This window comes from Dipodomys ordii, unplaced genomic scaffold (genome assembly GCF_000151885.1).
Source record: "Dipodomys ordii isolate 6190 unplaced genomic scaffold, Dord_2.0 Scaffold43, whole genome shotgun sequence".
NCBI lineage: Eukaryota > Metazoa > Chordata > Mammalia > Rodentia > Heteromyidae > Dipodomys > Dipodomys ordii.
Genome location: NW_012267259.1, coordinates 1,971,773 through 1,984,798, shown reverse-complemented (window position 1 = coordinate 1,984,798; position 13,026 = coordinate 1,971,773). Strand labels below are relative to the sequence as shown.

Sequence of the window (13,026 nt, the reverse complement as noted above, 5' to 3'; positions counted from 1 at the left end):
GTGGAGACCCCAGGCCTCACCTAGTGGTAATGACTAGAACTCAGCACTGGCGCAATGGCGTGTTCCTTTTTAGAGAGACAGTGACAGTGTAAGTGGAGGAAGAGGAAAGACGGCGATGTGTCTCGGAGGCCCTGCTCTGTGAGCTATATGGCTCTTCAGAGGACAATTGAAGGGAAGTAAAGTCTTGTTCTAGGGGTAAAGTCAGCTTACCTCAAAGTCTTTTGGAACCTTCCTGAGGACTGGAGAATGCAGAGGGTCCGGCCTTGCTCTCCGTGGGGCCTCCTGATGTGGCACAGTAGGTGGGAGGTGGCATGCTCCTGGCCTTGCTTGAGGGAGGCTCACATGCTGCTCACGTGACTTCTCCTGTTCGTGGTTTGCAGTTTTCCTTGGCTCGTGTAGGAAAGTGAAGGCTATTTTGATTGTTTGCCAAGCTGACTTACAAGTGCTCACGAAGTCGTACTCGGTGACTTCTTGGAAAGAAGTTCTCCACTCAAAGAACTGACTGCAGTAATAGCAAATTAGACCCATTTGAAAGGTGTTTTTTCCTCCATTGTGTATGCTTTCTAAATTAAGCTATTATTTGTTTGATAAGTTCATATAGTCTAGATGTTTTAGACATCTATGATCACACTTTTTTTTAAGTGGAAGAAGTACCTTATTTTTTTATTATTGAAGAAAATGCAAACTCTTTAATTCAATTTGGAGTGGTCTTCTATTCATTGGACATGCGTTTGGTGCTGGGTATGGTCCTGTGGTGCATATTGAAACCTCTGGTATGGGCTAAGCAGGTGAGCCATCATGAATCAGTGTAGGCCCTTTAGAGGGGTATGTGGGCCCCTAAGAACAAAATACTGAGAACCCAATCATCCCAAAGGCTCCTTGGAAAAGTAATAGGGAGAGCTATCTAAGGAGACAAAACTAACCAGTAAACAGTAGGCCTGCCCTATGGCCTTCCACAGGAACAGAGAAAAGCTCAGGGAGAAGCAGGAGTGCAGGAAGAGGTGGGAAGAGGCCTGGGGCTCACTCAGGCAGGTGATGATGCAAGGGGGAGCTCAGAGTTAGCCCAGGACAAAGGTAGAGGAGCTGATTATAATCTGACTTTCATGCCCTCAAGACCCTAACCTTGACTTTTCTCCTCTCCCTCCCACCCCTGCCCTGTGCTCCAGAAGTACTCATACCCACAAAGCCCTGCGCTCCTCACCTTGTACACCCCCAAATCCCTCTACTGTGTAACCTAGGACATCCTACTTTAAGACCCAGTTCACGCAGAGGATTCCTCAGCTGTGGATCTTGGTGTTGAGCCTTGAGACTATTGTCCCAAATTAAGATATTCTACCGGCATCTAGTGGATAGAAGTCAGGGTACTGCCACTTATCCAGCAATGCCTAAGACAGGCTCCTCCCCTACAGCGCAGAATGGTTTGTTTTATTCTTTGTTTTTTAGTGATATTGGGGATTCTTCTTGGGGTAGGTGCTGATTGCTAGGCAGGTACTTTACCACTTGAGCAATGCCTCCAGCCACTTTTTGCATTGGTTATTTTCCGGGTGGAGCCTTGCTTTGTACTCAGCCCACCTCAGCTGCAATCGTGCTCTACCTACATTGGGAGTGGCGTGAATATGCCACCATGCCAGCCATTGTGCTTCCCCAGTAGGCCAGAATGACAAGCGCATGCCACAGAGGGAGGGAAACCGAGGATTCTGGAGCTTAGGATCTGCATGGCTACACAGCTCATGATCTTTGTCTTACACCACACACTTAGGTATGATCATAAGCTTTTGTTGTACAGTAAGGGCTGATGATTCAGCCCAGGCTCTAGGAAGTACAGGTTCAAGCCGGATACCCAAGTGGACGGGCGCTGTCCATTCTCTCCCTAATATTTCCTCTTTGATGTCACAACAGCAAGGATGTTGGTGGAGAAAATTCCTCCATAGCTGCCTACAGATTGAACCTCCAGGAGTTCCAAGTGCAAAGGTGACTGGAGTGCAGTTCAGCTCCCATATTACAAAAGAACTACATCCTCCCTTCAGCCCTTATGCCACCTAATAATTTCAGAGTTTCTCTCTTTGTTTTTTTTTGTTTTTTTTTTGGTCAGTCATGGGCCTGAACTCTGGGCCTGGACGCTGTCCCTGAGCTCTTCAGCTCAAGGCTAGCGCTTTACCACTTGAGCCACAGCACCACTTCCAGCTTTTTCTGCTTATGTGGTGCTGAGGAATCCAACCCAGGGCCTCATGCGTGCAAGGCAAGCACTCTACCACTGAGCCACCTTCCCAGCCAATTTCAAGGTTTCTTAAAACACACATTTGAATTACTTTATTTACAATCCATATAAATACTTTGCTCCAATAATAGCAAAAATCTTCAAGTTTTAGAAACTTTACTCTGTTCTAACCCTTTTTTCTCTTCGAACAGATCTGGATTTTTCTTTAGTTAGTATTTCCTTCTCTTGGTCCTTTTTTCTTTATTTTCTCAGTAATATTCACCACATACTTCTTTGGCAGTGTCACTCAGAGGCCACACAGTGGGCTTAATGTCTGAATGTCAACAGCTAATCTGCTCGCTTTCCCAGAATCTGGACTGTTCTGGTCTAATAAGTTGTATACGCCTCAGAACTGAGAAAAATAAGGGAAGGGGTGGGTTGAGGTAGGGGGAAAATGTTCAAGGGCTGACACAGATCAAGATTCATTGTATACATAAATTGCTTTGTTAAATGGGAAGAAAAAATTCAATACATGTCCTAACAATGAAGAAAAGTGAGGAAAGGACTGGGCTGTGAGGGGTGGGTGAGAAGGTTGAAAGGAGTGACATTGATCAAGACACACCGTATTCATAAAGCGCGTTGTTGAATGACAGCTCATTGTTCAACTGCTTAAGTATGATAAAACATATTTTTAAAGAGGGGAGTAACTGGGAGTAAAAACTAGAGATCATTTTGTTCATTGTGAATTTCTGACTCAGTTTTGAGAGCTCAAGTTTCAGCAAGATGGGCAAATAAGTGTGAGCACCCTAAAGCCCATTATCCTATGGGCCCCTCAATAGGGCATGGCAGCGGCAGGTAGAGTTTTTTGAGCCTTCTTTCTTTCTTTCTATACTCGCTGACCATAAGCATAAGCACACTGAGCTTATCTGTCCTATTTTAATGGGATTTTTTTTCTGTTTACAATTTTTCCACTCCAATGAAAGCAGCAGCTTTGGTTGATTTGTTTTTCCTTAAGAAGAGAATTTATTCATAGCCAGTTGGAATGCAGACCCGACAAAAGGAGCCTCTCCTCTGCCTTGCGTTACAGTGGGATGTTCTTCTGTGTTGCTCTGTTTCAGCGAGTTGCCGACCTGGAGCAAGAAAATGCCCTCTTGAAAGATGAGAAAGAACAGCTTAATAACCAAATCCTGAGCCAGAGCAAAGGTAAGTTCCTTACCAAGTTCTAGCCTTTCTTCCTGGCTGGTTTTCTCAAAGACTCCTAGATGCTGCAGTTTTAATAAAGGAGATATGGAGAAAAGAATAGAATAGTTGGTGGGGGGAGGGGGAATGTGGGGGAGAAGCCGGGTAGATACTGGGGCTTGAACTTAAGGCCTGTGCCCTTCCTTAGCTTTCTCGAACAAGCACTCTACCATTTGAGCCACACTTCTACATCTGGCTTTTTGCTGATTAATTGGAGATGCAAGTCTCCCAGACTTCTCTGCCTGGGTTTCCTTTAAACCATAATCCTCAGATCTCAGCCTCCTTGGTAGCTAGGATTACAGGTTTGAGCTCCCAGTGCCAGCCGGTTCTTTTTAGCTTCTGCTGTGACCTTTGATCTGATGAGAGCAGACACTTTTGAGGTTGGGGGAGGTCTCACATCATAATGCTGCTGTGTGCTGTCCCTTGACCTTGAGCAGATCCTCAAGGTCACCCCACAAAATGAACAGGCATAATGGTCAGGCATCAGAGGCTTCGTGGAAGGAATGAGGGAGTTATAGGCAGATGAAATGCTTAGGCTGGTGTTCAGCACACAGAGCATTCCCAGAGGCATTTACATCTGTCCTTAGCATCTCTAGTGTCCGTGTCCTTCCCCTAGAAGGGCAGCTATTCATGCTAGCTGAAGAGCAGGTCTTGGACCAGACTCCAGGTCAGCCTCTCTCAGTGGCCGTCACCTCCTGGGCTACCGTCCAGTCCCAGGTGGCACCTGCCATGTGGCAGGCTGCTGGGGGCCACCAGATTTCTGTTCATGGTCCAGCAGTGACCAGGTAGCCCTCACCCATGTCACAGGACAAGTGACCCATGTGACCTCACAGTCCCTGCTAGTGATCTGGAAGACCTAAATTGTTTGCAAATTGCCATTTAAAATGATTTCCTGTGTGTTACTATGAATAGTAAGATTTGACAAGGGAAAAGCCATCTGTGGTGCTGGTCTGCCTCCCCCTCCCCCCCCCTCTGCCCCCCATAAGCCTTTCAGCTTAATCTCCTTTAGTCTGCCTGCACTAGAAGAAACTGAAAGGTCAGGAATAGGAAAGGCCGCGCGGAACAAAGCCTGGTTCTGTCAGGACTGCTTCTTGCTGACAATTGTTGCAAGAGAGTTAAGTGTGTGAGCTGGGGGTTCTCATGCAAGTTGCCGACTTTCCTCTCTCTGAAAGCAGGGTCATCCTCCCCTGTCTGGAGACATAGGCCAGAGGGATGAACTCCCCCTGTGCGGGGCAGTGGGTGAGAAGCACCCTAGACTCTGCTGTCTCTGGGATGAGCCTGCCGTGGGCAGCCTTCACATCAAGAGCTGAGCCCGGAAGCACGTGGCAGTGCGTGGGGGGGATCGGCACAGATGGCAAATCCACGGCTTCCTCTGCCTCCTTCCAGATGAATGTGCTCAGAGCTCTGCGGAGCAGACTCTCCTTATGAAGAAGGAGCTGGAGGAGGAGCGGTCCCGCTACCAGAACCTCGTGAAGGAATACTCCCGCTTGGAGCAGAGATACGACAACCTGAGGGACGAGGTGACCATCCTAAAGGCAAGGAGGGCAGTGCTGCTGTCCTGCAGCATTCACCGTCTTTTAAGCCCCTTATGCTGTCCAGCCTTGCCCAGTGCTGTGTACTCGGCACTGCCGGTGCCTACTCTCCGTTCTCGTGGATGTGGTGCATGAGGAAGCAGCCTGATGAAGTGAAGTGGTTCTTCCTAAGGTTCCTTCCCAATGTAGAGGTCTTAGCAAGATTTGGGGAGTTTAAGGACAATCCGCCCAAAGCCTTTTTTCCCCACCCCATTGTGTGTGTGTGTGTGTGTGTGTGTGTTAGAGAAAGAGACTGCAACTATGTAAAACTATTCCTGTTCTTTCTGGAAAAATCCTGTGTTGCAACAGGGGTGCTTGTGTGTGTGTGTGTGTGTGTGTGTGTGTGTGTGTGTGTGTGTGTGTGTGTGTGTTAGAGAAAGAGACTGCAACTATGTAAAACTATTCCTGTTCTTTCTGGAAAAATCCTGTGTTGCAACAGGGGTGCTATTTGGAGCCCCTGCTGATCTCGGATAAAATGCAGGGTATGTGCACGTTGTCGTGGTGTTGTAGGGTTTGTCATTCTTTACCCTCTGTAAGAGTTCCTTCAAGGCATGTATATGCAAGCAAGATCAATATGAATTGCATGGAAACCAGGAGGAGAAGCTGAGTAGGAACTTAAATCGAAATCTGAAATTTTTCTCTGAGCTCAGTTTTCACTCTGAAAACCAAATCAGATGCCAGAAAATAACCCAGAAGGTATTTTTAAGCGAACAGTATAAATGGTGTGCGGTTTCTAACAGGCTACTGTTTTCATGAGCAAACCTGATGGCATGCCAGTTGAGGGGTTGAAGGGAGGAGACACTCGGGGCTCATTTGCAGTATTCCTTTCAAAGGGGCCAGGGGATCTGACTGCCTGCATGCATTCTGAGAGAAAGACCAGGAGTGAAGGGCTGTTCCCCTAGGACTTAGAGAAATAGGCCTACGGGTTACAGATTGGCACACCACTGAAAGACAAGGGAACCCAAGCCTAATGGGAGAGCTGTGCAGCCTCCTAGTTATTATGCTACGAGGGAGCTAGATGGTTGGCTAAGAAGTGTAGGTGAAACGCTTTGTGGGAACAACTCTATTTAAACACGGTTCCAAGAAACAGTGACATTTATTCTTATTGACAAATGAGACAGGAGACCTGTTCCTTGAAAAGGTCTCAGGAACGTGAGTCCATTTGGGGTTGCCATCTTTTTTTTTTCTTTTTGAACAGCAAACCCCAGGCCACAGGCGGAATCCATCCAACCAAAGTAGCTTAGAATCTGACTCCAATTATCCTTCCATCTCCACCTCTGAGATCGGAGACACTGAGGATGCCCTCCAACAGGTAGAGGTAAGACAGGGGGCTCGTGGGGAAGTGTTTATTACCTGTGATGCTGCTCAGCAGAAATGTACCCCGCTGTCCAAAGTGACTTCAGAGAGAAGAATTGCTCAGACTGTGGTGGACTTAAAGAGCACTTTTGGTCCTAACATTTTCTGCATCAGGCACTCCATTTCTGTTCCCTTACCCACTAAAGGAGGGAGGGAGGATGATAGATTCCCTGATTCCTGTTAAAGGAGACTAAGGCATTGAGGCAGGGGGGTAAAGAGTAAGCTTATGAAGAAGGCTGGCTTAAGAAGGAACCATTGATGGACATAGTGGCACATCCCTGTAACTCCAGCATTTAGGAGGCTGAGATAGGAAGATCACTAGTTTGAGGCCAGAGTGACATATACCACCTGACTTAAACATCACAGCACACACAGGAATATCAATAAATATACTGGGAGAGTCTCCACTCTGATTTAGAAGCTAGTTAAAACTCAGCGAACAACAGTAAATATTTGGAATAAAAGGATACTGTGTGACCGTATCATTGTGTACTGGGGATGGCCTCTTAGCATCTAGAAACAGCGTGCCATATGGTGAGTATTACAACCTGGGTGTAATTTTGTCAAAGATCCATAGACTCACCATTTTTCCCTCTGGCGTTTGAACAGCCAGCTCCTAAAGCAGGTGGAGATCCACAGAGCTGAGTTCAAGCATGTCTCACTGCCAGGAACCACTGGAACATGGCAATGGCCAAGCCAGAGAAGGTCCCCACCTTCATCGCACTTGTCTGATGCAGAGTGAGACCCTAAGCAGTCACCAGCAAGAGTGTGTGCTGTATTTGCAGATGCTTCTGAATGCTATGAAGAAAAAGGATGATAGAGAGGGAATGGAGTAGAGGGTGGAGGTTGGAAGACGTCCTCAGGAGAAAGGGCTGCCAGCCATTGTACAGTTCTACAGGTTATGCACAGTCAATGTGATTATCACAATGCTGGCCTAAGGTCCAGCCCCTGGAGGCTCTTTTCAGTCTGAACTGCAGCTGCATGTCCATCATTTGTGTTTGCAACTGTTTGCATGAGATATGGCCACTATATTCCCAGGTCCGGGTTCCTCAAGGAAACCAAGACTGATCCAGGCCACTTAAGCATGAAGTATTCTTAAGTGCTGGTTATGTCTATTGCTTCCCATGCATATAGTATATGTAATAGTCTGAATGGGTGTGTTCGTGCACACTAGCCCCTCATGGGCAGATCCAAGTTTGCATGTGTACCCCAGACATTGCAGAAACCTGGAGGGCACACCTAGGCATGAGATTAGAGAAAAAATCCACTGGGAAACTGATGCTGACTAAATGGGTTCTGTGGCAGGACAGTGATTCATGAACCCCTCGATTCTTCACCAGCAAACATTACCTCCTGAGGGTATGGTTTCTGTGGTGCAATGCCATTTTCCCAAAGTGAATTCTTACACTTCCCAAGACAAGGGCTGGGTCTGTGTCCATTTATCCTTAGAATTAGGTGTGAGGCTGAGACTCAGTTATTACCCACACAGAAGGAGCCTGGAGCACCGCCTTTAATGCAAGAAATGCTCGTTGGTTGGTGCTGGCTTTGTAGTTGAGGCAAGGATTGCTGTTTGGGGGGAGTGAGGAGACAGATGGCCGATGCGGAGGTGGGCGGGCAAAGGGCTGTGTGTTCCCTGAGGCCTGTGTGCTGTGAAAAACCTCTTTCCCTGACTCCTCTTTTCCTTTGCAGGAAATTGGTGTGGAAAAAGCAGCCATGGACATGACCGTCTTCCTGAAGTTACAGAAGAGAGTGCGAGAGCTGGAGCAGGAGAGGAAGAAGCTGCAGGTGCAGTTGGAGAAGAGGGAACAGCAGGAGAGCAAGAAAGTGCAGGTGTGTGATGGGCTGGGTGCCCTGTATGGTGGGATGAGATGCCCGCTACAGCTCACATGACAGGCGTGGCCCCACGGAATTATGCTGGTGCTGGGTTTCAGAGCATCTTCCATCTGTGTTGGAGTCACACTGAGTCCCCTCTGGGACGGTAGCGGGGAGCTGTACCTCTGCTGTGCAGAGGTGCACTCCTTCAATTGCCCCCTGGAAGCTACAGAGAGTCTGTGACATTTTGCCCTACTTACAAAGATAGGAGCTGACGACAGGAGGACTGAGATATGGAGTGAAAATAGAAATATGGCAAAAGTCAAGTTTTAACAGAGAAAACGTATTTCCTTTTCATCCTTGGCACATGGCACGTGGCAGGTGACATGAACCCAGCCCAGGGGGTCAGGGCAGACCAGAGGTGCAGTCATTCACCCTTCTTGCCCATGGCTGAACCCTTGCCACAATCCAGGTTGTCATCTACTTCTTGAATCTCAAAAGAACATCCTATGAAAATTAGAAGTGTTCTCTTTCAAGGACTTGTTGGGCTGTACCCAGGATGTGCTGTATTAAGTGAGAAAGAACTAAAAACACAAGAGAATTCCTCAGCCATTGAGAAAACTAATACCAAGATTGGGAAGAGCAGACACAACACAGGTGAAGAGTAAAGACCAATGTCGGCAGTGCTCATGTGAATGCAAAGTTGAGCACAGATTAGTGTCTTAGAAGTTGAGATCCATTGACTACAGCATAAGGAGCTAAGAATACTCTCTACTTCTTTGGAAGTATGAGATGCACTTTTTATGGAATACTAGTGCAACTTTAAGCTGGCTCATATCAATAGCCAACCTTATGGTCTATTCTCAGGCCAGAGTTGCAAATTATGGGATTTGACAGTCCCCAAGGGCCCCACATAGCCTCCTTTTACAAGCCCTGGCTTCTCTTTCCAGTCTAACATGATGCAGACTCTGATCTAAATTGCGGTCAGATTCTTGAGGGTTTTTTTTTTCTGTACTGAGCATTAAGTGGAGAAGTAAATCTTGCTGGTGGATTTAAATCTCTCAGGTGGGTTATATTCGGAATGAAGAGTGAAAGGATTAGGTCTATAAATGACTCATTCAGTTATAAAGAGAAAGTCTCCCTGTCAGGCAAGCACAAATCAGATGCTGTACAGATGTTCATCCCCAGAAACCCATTGCAAGTTGAAAATATCAGGTGTTAAAAACTTATCTAATACACTCTGCTTTGCAGACATCCTGGCTTAGCAGCAAAGCATGCTGTGGAGCCATCATTGTTCACCCTGGCAATCTGGGGCTAAAACAAATTGCTATAAACTGGACCACTTGAAATAGTGAAAGATTGCTTTCTCGTGCATAGATCTAGGGGGAGAAGCCAGAAATTAAAGTGTTTACATGGCTGTGCTCTGAAGTCTCTAGGACTTTTCTTATGGCTTCTGGTATTGCTGGCGGTCTGTGCTGTTCTCTGACTTGCACCTGTGTGTATGGAATCCCTGCCTCTGTCTTCCATGGCCTTCATCTCTGTGTGCCTTATCTTCTGATGAAGAGGCCAGGCCTAGGGGACCAGGGCTCACTTATCTACTGAGTTCACCTATCTTGATTACACCTGCAAAGGCCCTGTTTGCAAATAACATCATGCTCATGGATTGAACTATTTAGAACTGCAGTGTATCTGGTGCAAAAGGTGTGGGTTGTTCATACTCCATCTACAAGTGTCTGCAGGGACTGTGTGAGTGAGGGCAGGAAGGACTTGTTAATGGAAGGCCTGAGGATTGAGCTGCCTTGGAAGCCAGGAGGGAGATGCAGAGAGGAGGGTGGAGTTGCCAGCTGTTTATGCAAAAGCAGATTGAGCAGGATTGACTGTGTTCAGAAGCATTTCTGTGGAACATGTGCACTGTGGTCCCTGCTCATCTTTCTGTCTTTGCCCATGCAGATCGAACAACCAAAGAATGACATAGACTTGGACCAGGATGCAGATCTGGCCTATAATAGTCTGAAGGTAAGACTGTCCATCCCCCCACTAGAGGACAAATGACAGAAAACGAGGTCCTAAGTTCCAGGCTGCCGTAAAGTAGAGCCCTGAGCAAATCACCTTTCTCCACACTTTAGTGTCTTCCTCTTTAAAATGAAAGAAAATATATATGTACTCAAAGGAACAATAACCTCTTGCTTATCTTCCTGATAATTTCAGCCATTGGAATAAAAATCACTGCAAAAAAAATATCCAAACTTAGCATGGGCAGATGTAAGGCAGAAAGGTGTCCTTGTGCCTCAGATGCAGGCGTGGCAGGGGATGGTAAAGTGGAACTGTGGAAGCCTCGGGTTCCAGGAGGCACCAGGCCCCTGGCAGGGAAGAATATAGAAAAAAGAGACATAGACCAGCCCCATCTCTATTCCCATCCCCCGACAACGTATGCAGCCTGCCAGTCACAGGCCTACAAACAACTCCTCATGGCTCCATCGCCCAGAAAAAGAGCCTTACATCATTCCCATGGCTTTCTTCCCAAAGTTCTTTAATTGTAGTAAAATACACATGTGGGCTGGGAAGGTAGCTTAGTGGTAGAGCGCTTACCTAGCATGCATGAAGCCCTGGGTTTGATTCCTCAGTACTACATAAACAGAAAAAGCCAGAAGTAGTGCTGTGGCTCAAGTGGTAGAGTGCTAGCCTTGAACAAAAAGAAGTTCAGGGATCATTCCCAGGCCCTGAGTTCAAGCCCCAGGACTGACAAAAAAATAATAATAATTAATACATAAAATTAAATACACATAAAATTTACTCCTTACTATTGTTGAGAACAGTTCATTGATACCAGATATATTCATGATATTATGCAGGGCCCATTTCTCTTTTCGTCTTGCAAAACGGAAACACCATTCACATTAAGATCACCCTATTCTCTCCAGTCCCTAACAACCCCCAATCTACTTTCTCTGATTCAACAACTGGTCAGAGCAGCAGAACACTTCAGCCACCATTAGCTGTCACTCTCTTGAACTATCCCCTGAGGCAGCTGAGGGCCGAGATGAGACCCCAGGGCTTTTCTCTAAGCTCAGTGCTCCTCTACTGTGTAATCCCAGGATGACACACAGCTGCCAATAGGATAATTACTCAGGCATTGAGTAGATTCTTAACTCCTGAACGAAATAGACTTCTCATGGGTTTCATGTGCTAATAATGATCATTAAGGATCAGCATCTTACTCCAGGGCCCCTTGTGTGTCTGTAGAATTATTCTGTCTGTGCATGGCCCTGTCTCCCATAGATCTGGGGGTGGTAGAAAGACCCTGGACCAGGAGGGAAGATTTTCTGTTCCCCGCTGAAGCTCTAAACTCACTGGGAGCCTTCACTTCCCTGGAGTCGGCCTCCTCAGGGAGCTGACCCGCTGCATCCTGCAGCTTTAGCAAACGGACAAGCAATGCCTTCTTATCATGTTTTGTTTGGTTTGGTTTTTAGTTTTTTGGAGAAATTATGAATCTTAAGTCAGAGCCTTACCAGAAGTTTGTGATGGTCAGATTTTTAACTTATTAGAATGTCTCCAATGCGGTAAATAGACTGCCCAGAGTACGTGAAATACATTTCAAAGTTGATTTCCAACCGTGTTTCAGTCTATGTAGACTAGTAATTTTTCCTTCACTGGCATGGACAGTTGGTGGCTTTCTATATGACAACACAATGTTCCTGTAAAATCAGCTGAGGGAGCCCTTTATTCCAGAATCCCCTCAAGGAAGGCCTTAAAACCCATGAGCATACTAAGATTGTAGGAGTCCAGTTGCTTAAGGTTGTCAGCACCAAGGTGGGGCCTTTGAGTGGTGGTAGAATGCTTGCTTGTCTAGCATACATGAGTTCTGTATCTCTCTCTCTCTTCCTCTCTCTCTCTGCCTGCCTCTCTCTCTCTCCTCCTCCTCTCTCTCTCTCTCTCACACACACACACACACACACATACACACACACACACACACACACACAATTACAGCCCAGTATTTCCACAAGGGAAGGTTTTTCATAGTCAGATGTGTTTAGAAACACTCACATATTGAATCACTTTGCAGAGTTCTATAGAGGAATTGTGTAAGATGTTTCCCTCAGAACCCCGGGTCCTGAATTCTAATCCAAACTCTTTGATTGCTTGCCGATGTCAGTCAGAACTTTGGTCATTAAAATGAGTGGGTGACTCTTCACTTGCTCCTGGACAGAGTGAGCTGATTAAGGCTGGGTCCTGGATGTAATGACCTGTTACCTCACTCTTGTCTGTATTCCAGAGGCAGGAGCTGGAATCAGAGAACAAGAAGCTGAAGAATGACCTGAATGAGCTGAGGAAAGCTGTAGTTGACCAAGCTACACAGAACAACTCTACCCACAGCTCTCCAGATAGCTACAACCTCCTGCTGAACCAGCTCAAGCTGACCAATGAGGAGCTCGAGGTCCGCAAGGAGGAGGTGCTCATCCTCAGAACACAGATTATGAGCGCTGACCAGCGCAGACTTGCCAGCAAGAACACGGTAACTGTGGCAGTGTGGTTGGGCTTATTGGGGTGATACTGGGTGACAGACATGGGTTGTTTTTTGCATATGTTACCCCTGAGGACCTTAAAACTGAGAGAGCAGAATCTCTTATTCTGGGATCTAATGGCAGCACAAGGAATTTCCTTCAATATATGCCTTTCTGAGAGATGGAGCTAGAAGTTTCTAGAATCTTCTGAATAAGATACTCAAAAGGGACAAAAGCCTGAGATGGATGACCTGTTTTTTGCCTTGTGCTCCTCGCTGTTTACTTTGCTTCTGAAGTAGAATAACACTTCTCCCCCACCCCTTCTCTCTTACTACCATAAAGTAAT

The 13,026-nt window shown here is 46.5% G+C and overlaps 1 protein-coding gene across 1 annotated transcript in view; it reads left to right on the top strand.

Annotated features, from left to right (window-relative positions):
• Myo5b (myosin VB) overlaps positions 1-13,026 on the top strand; it is a 179,537-nt gene that overhangs the window by 136,698 nt on the left and 29,813 nt on the right. The window contains exons 24-29 of the mRNA XM_013018885.1: positions 3,316-3,400; positions 4,823-4,971; positions 6,206-6,325; positions 8,053-8,193; positions 10,126-10,191; positions 12,452-12,691. Of these exons, the coding sequence (XP_012874339.1) occupies positions 3,316-3,400; positions 4,823-4,971; positions 6,206-6,325; positions 8,053-8,193; positions 10,126-10,191; positions 12,452-12,691 (801 nt within the window). The remainder of the gene's footprint in view (positions 1-3,315; positions 3,401-4,822; positions 4,972-6,205; positions 6,326-8,052; positions 8,194-10,125; positions 10,192-12,451; positions 12,692-13,026) is intronic.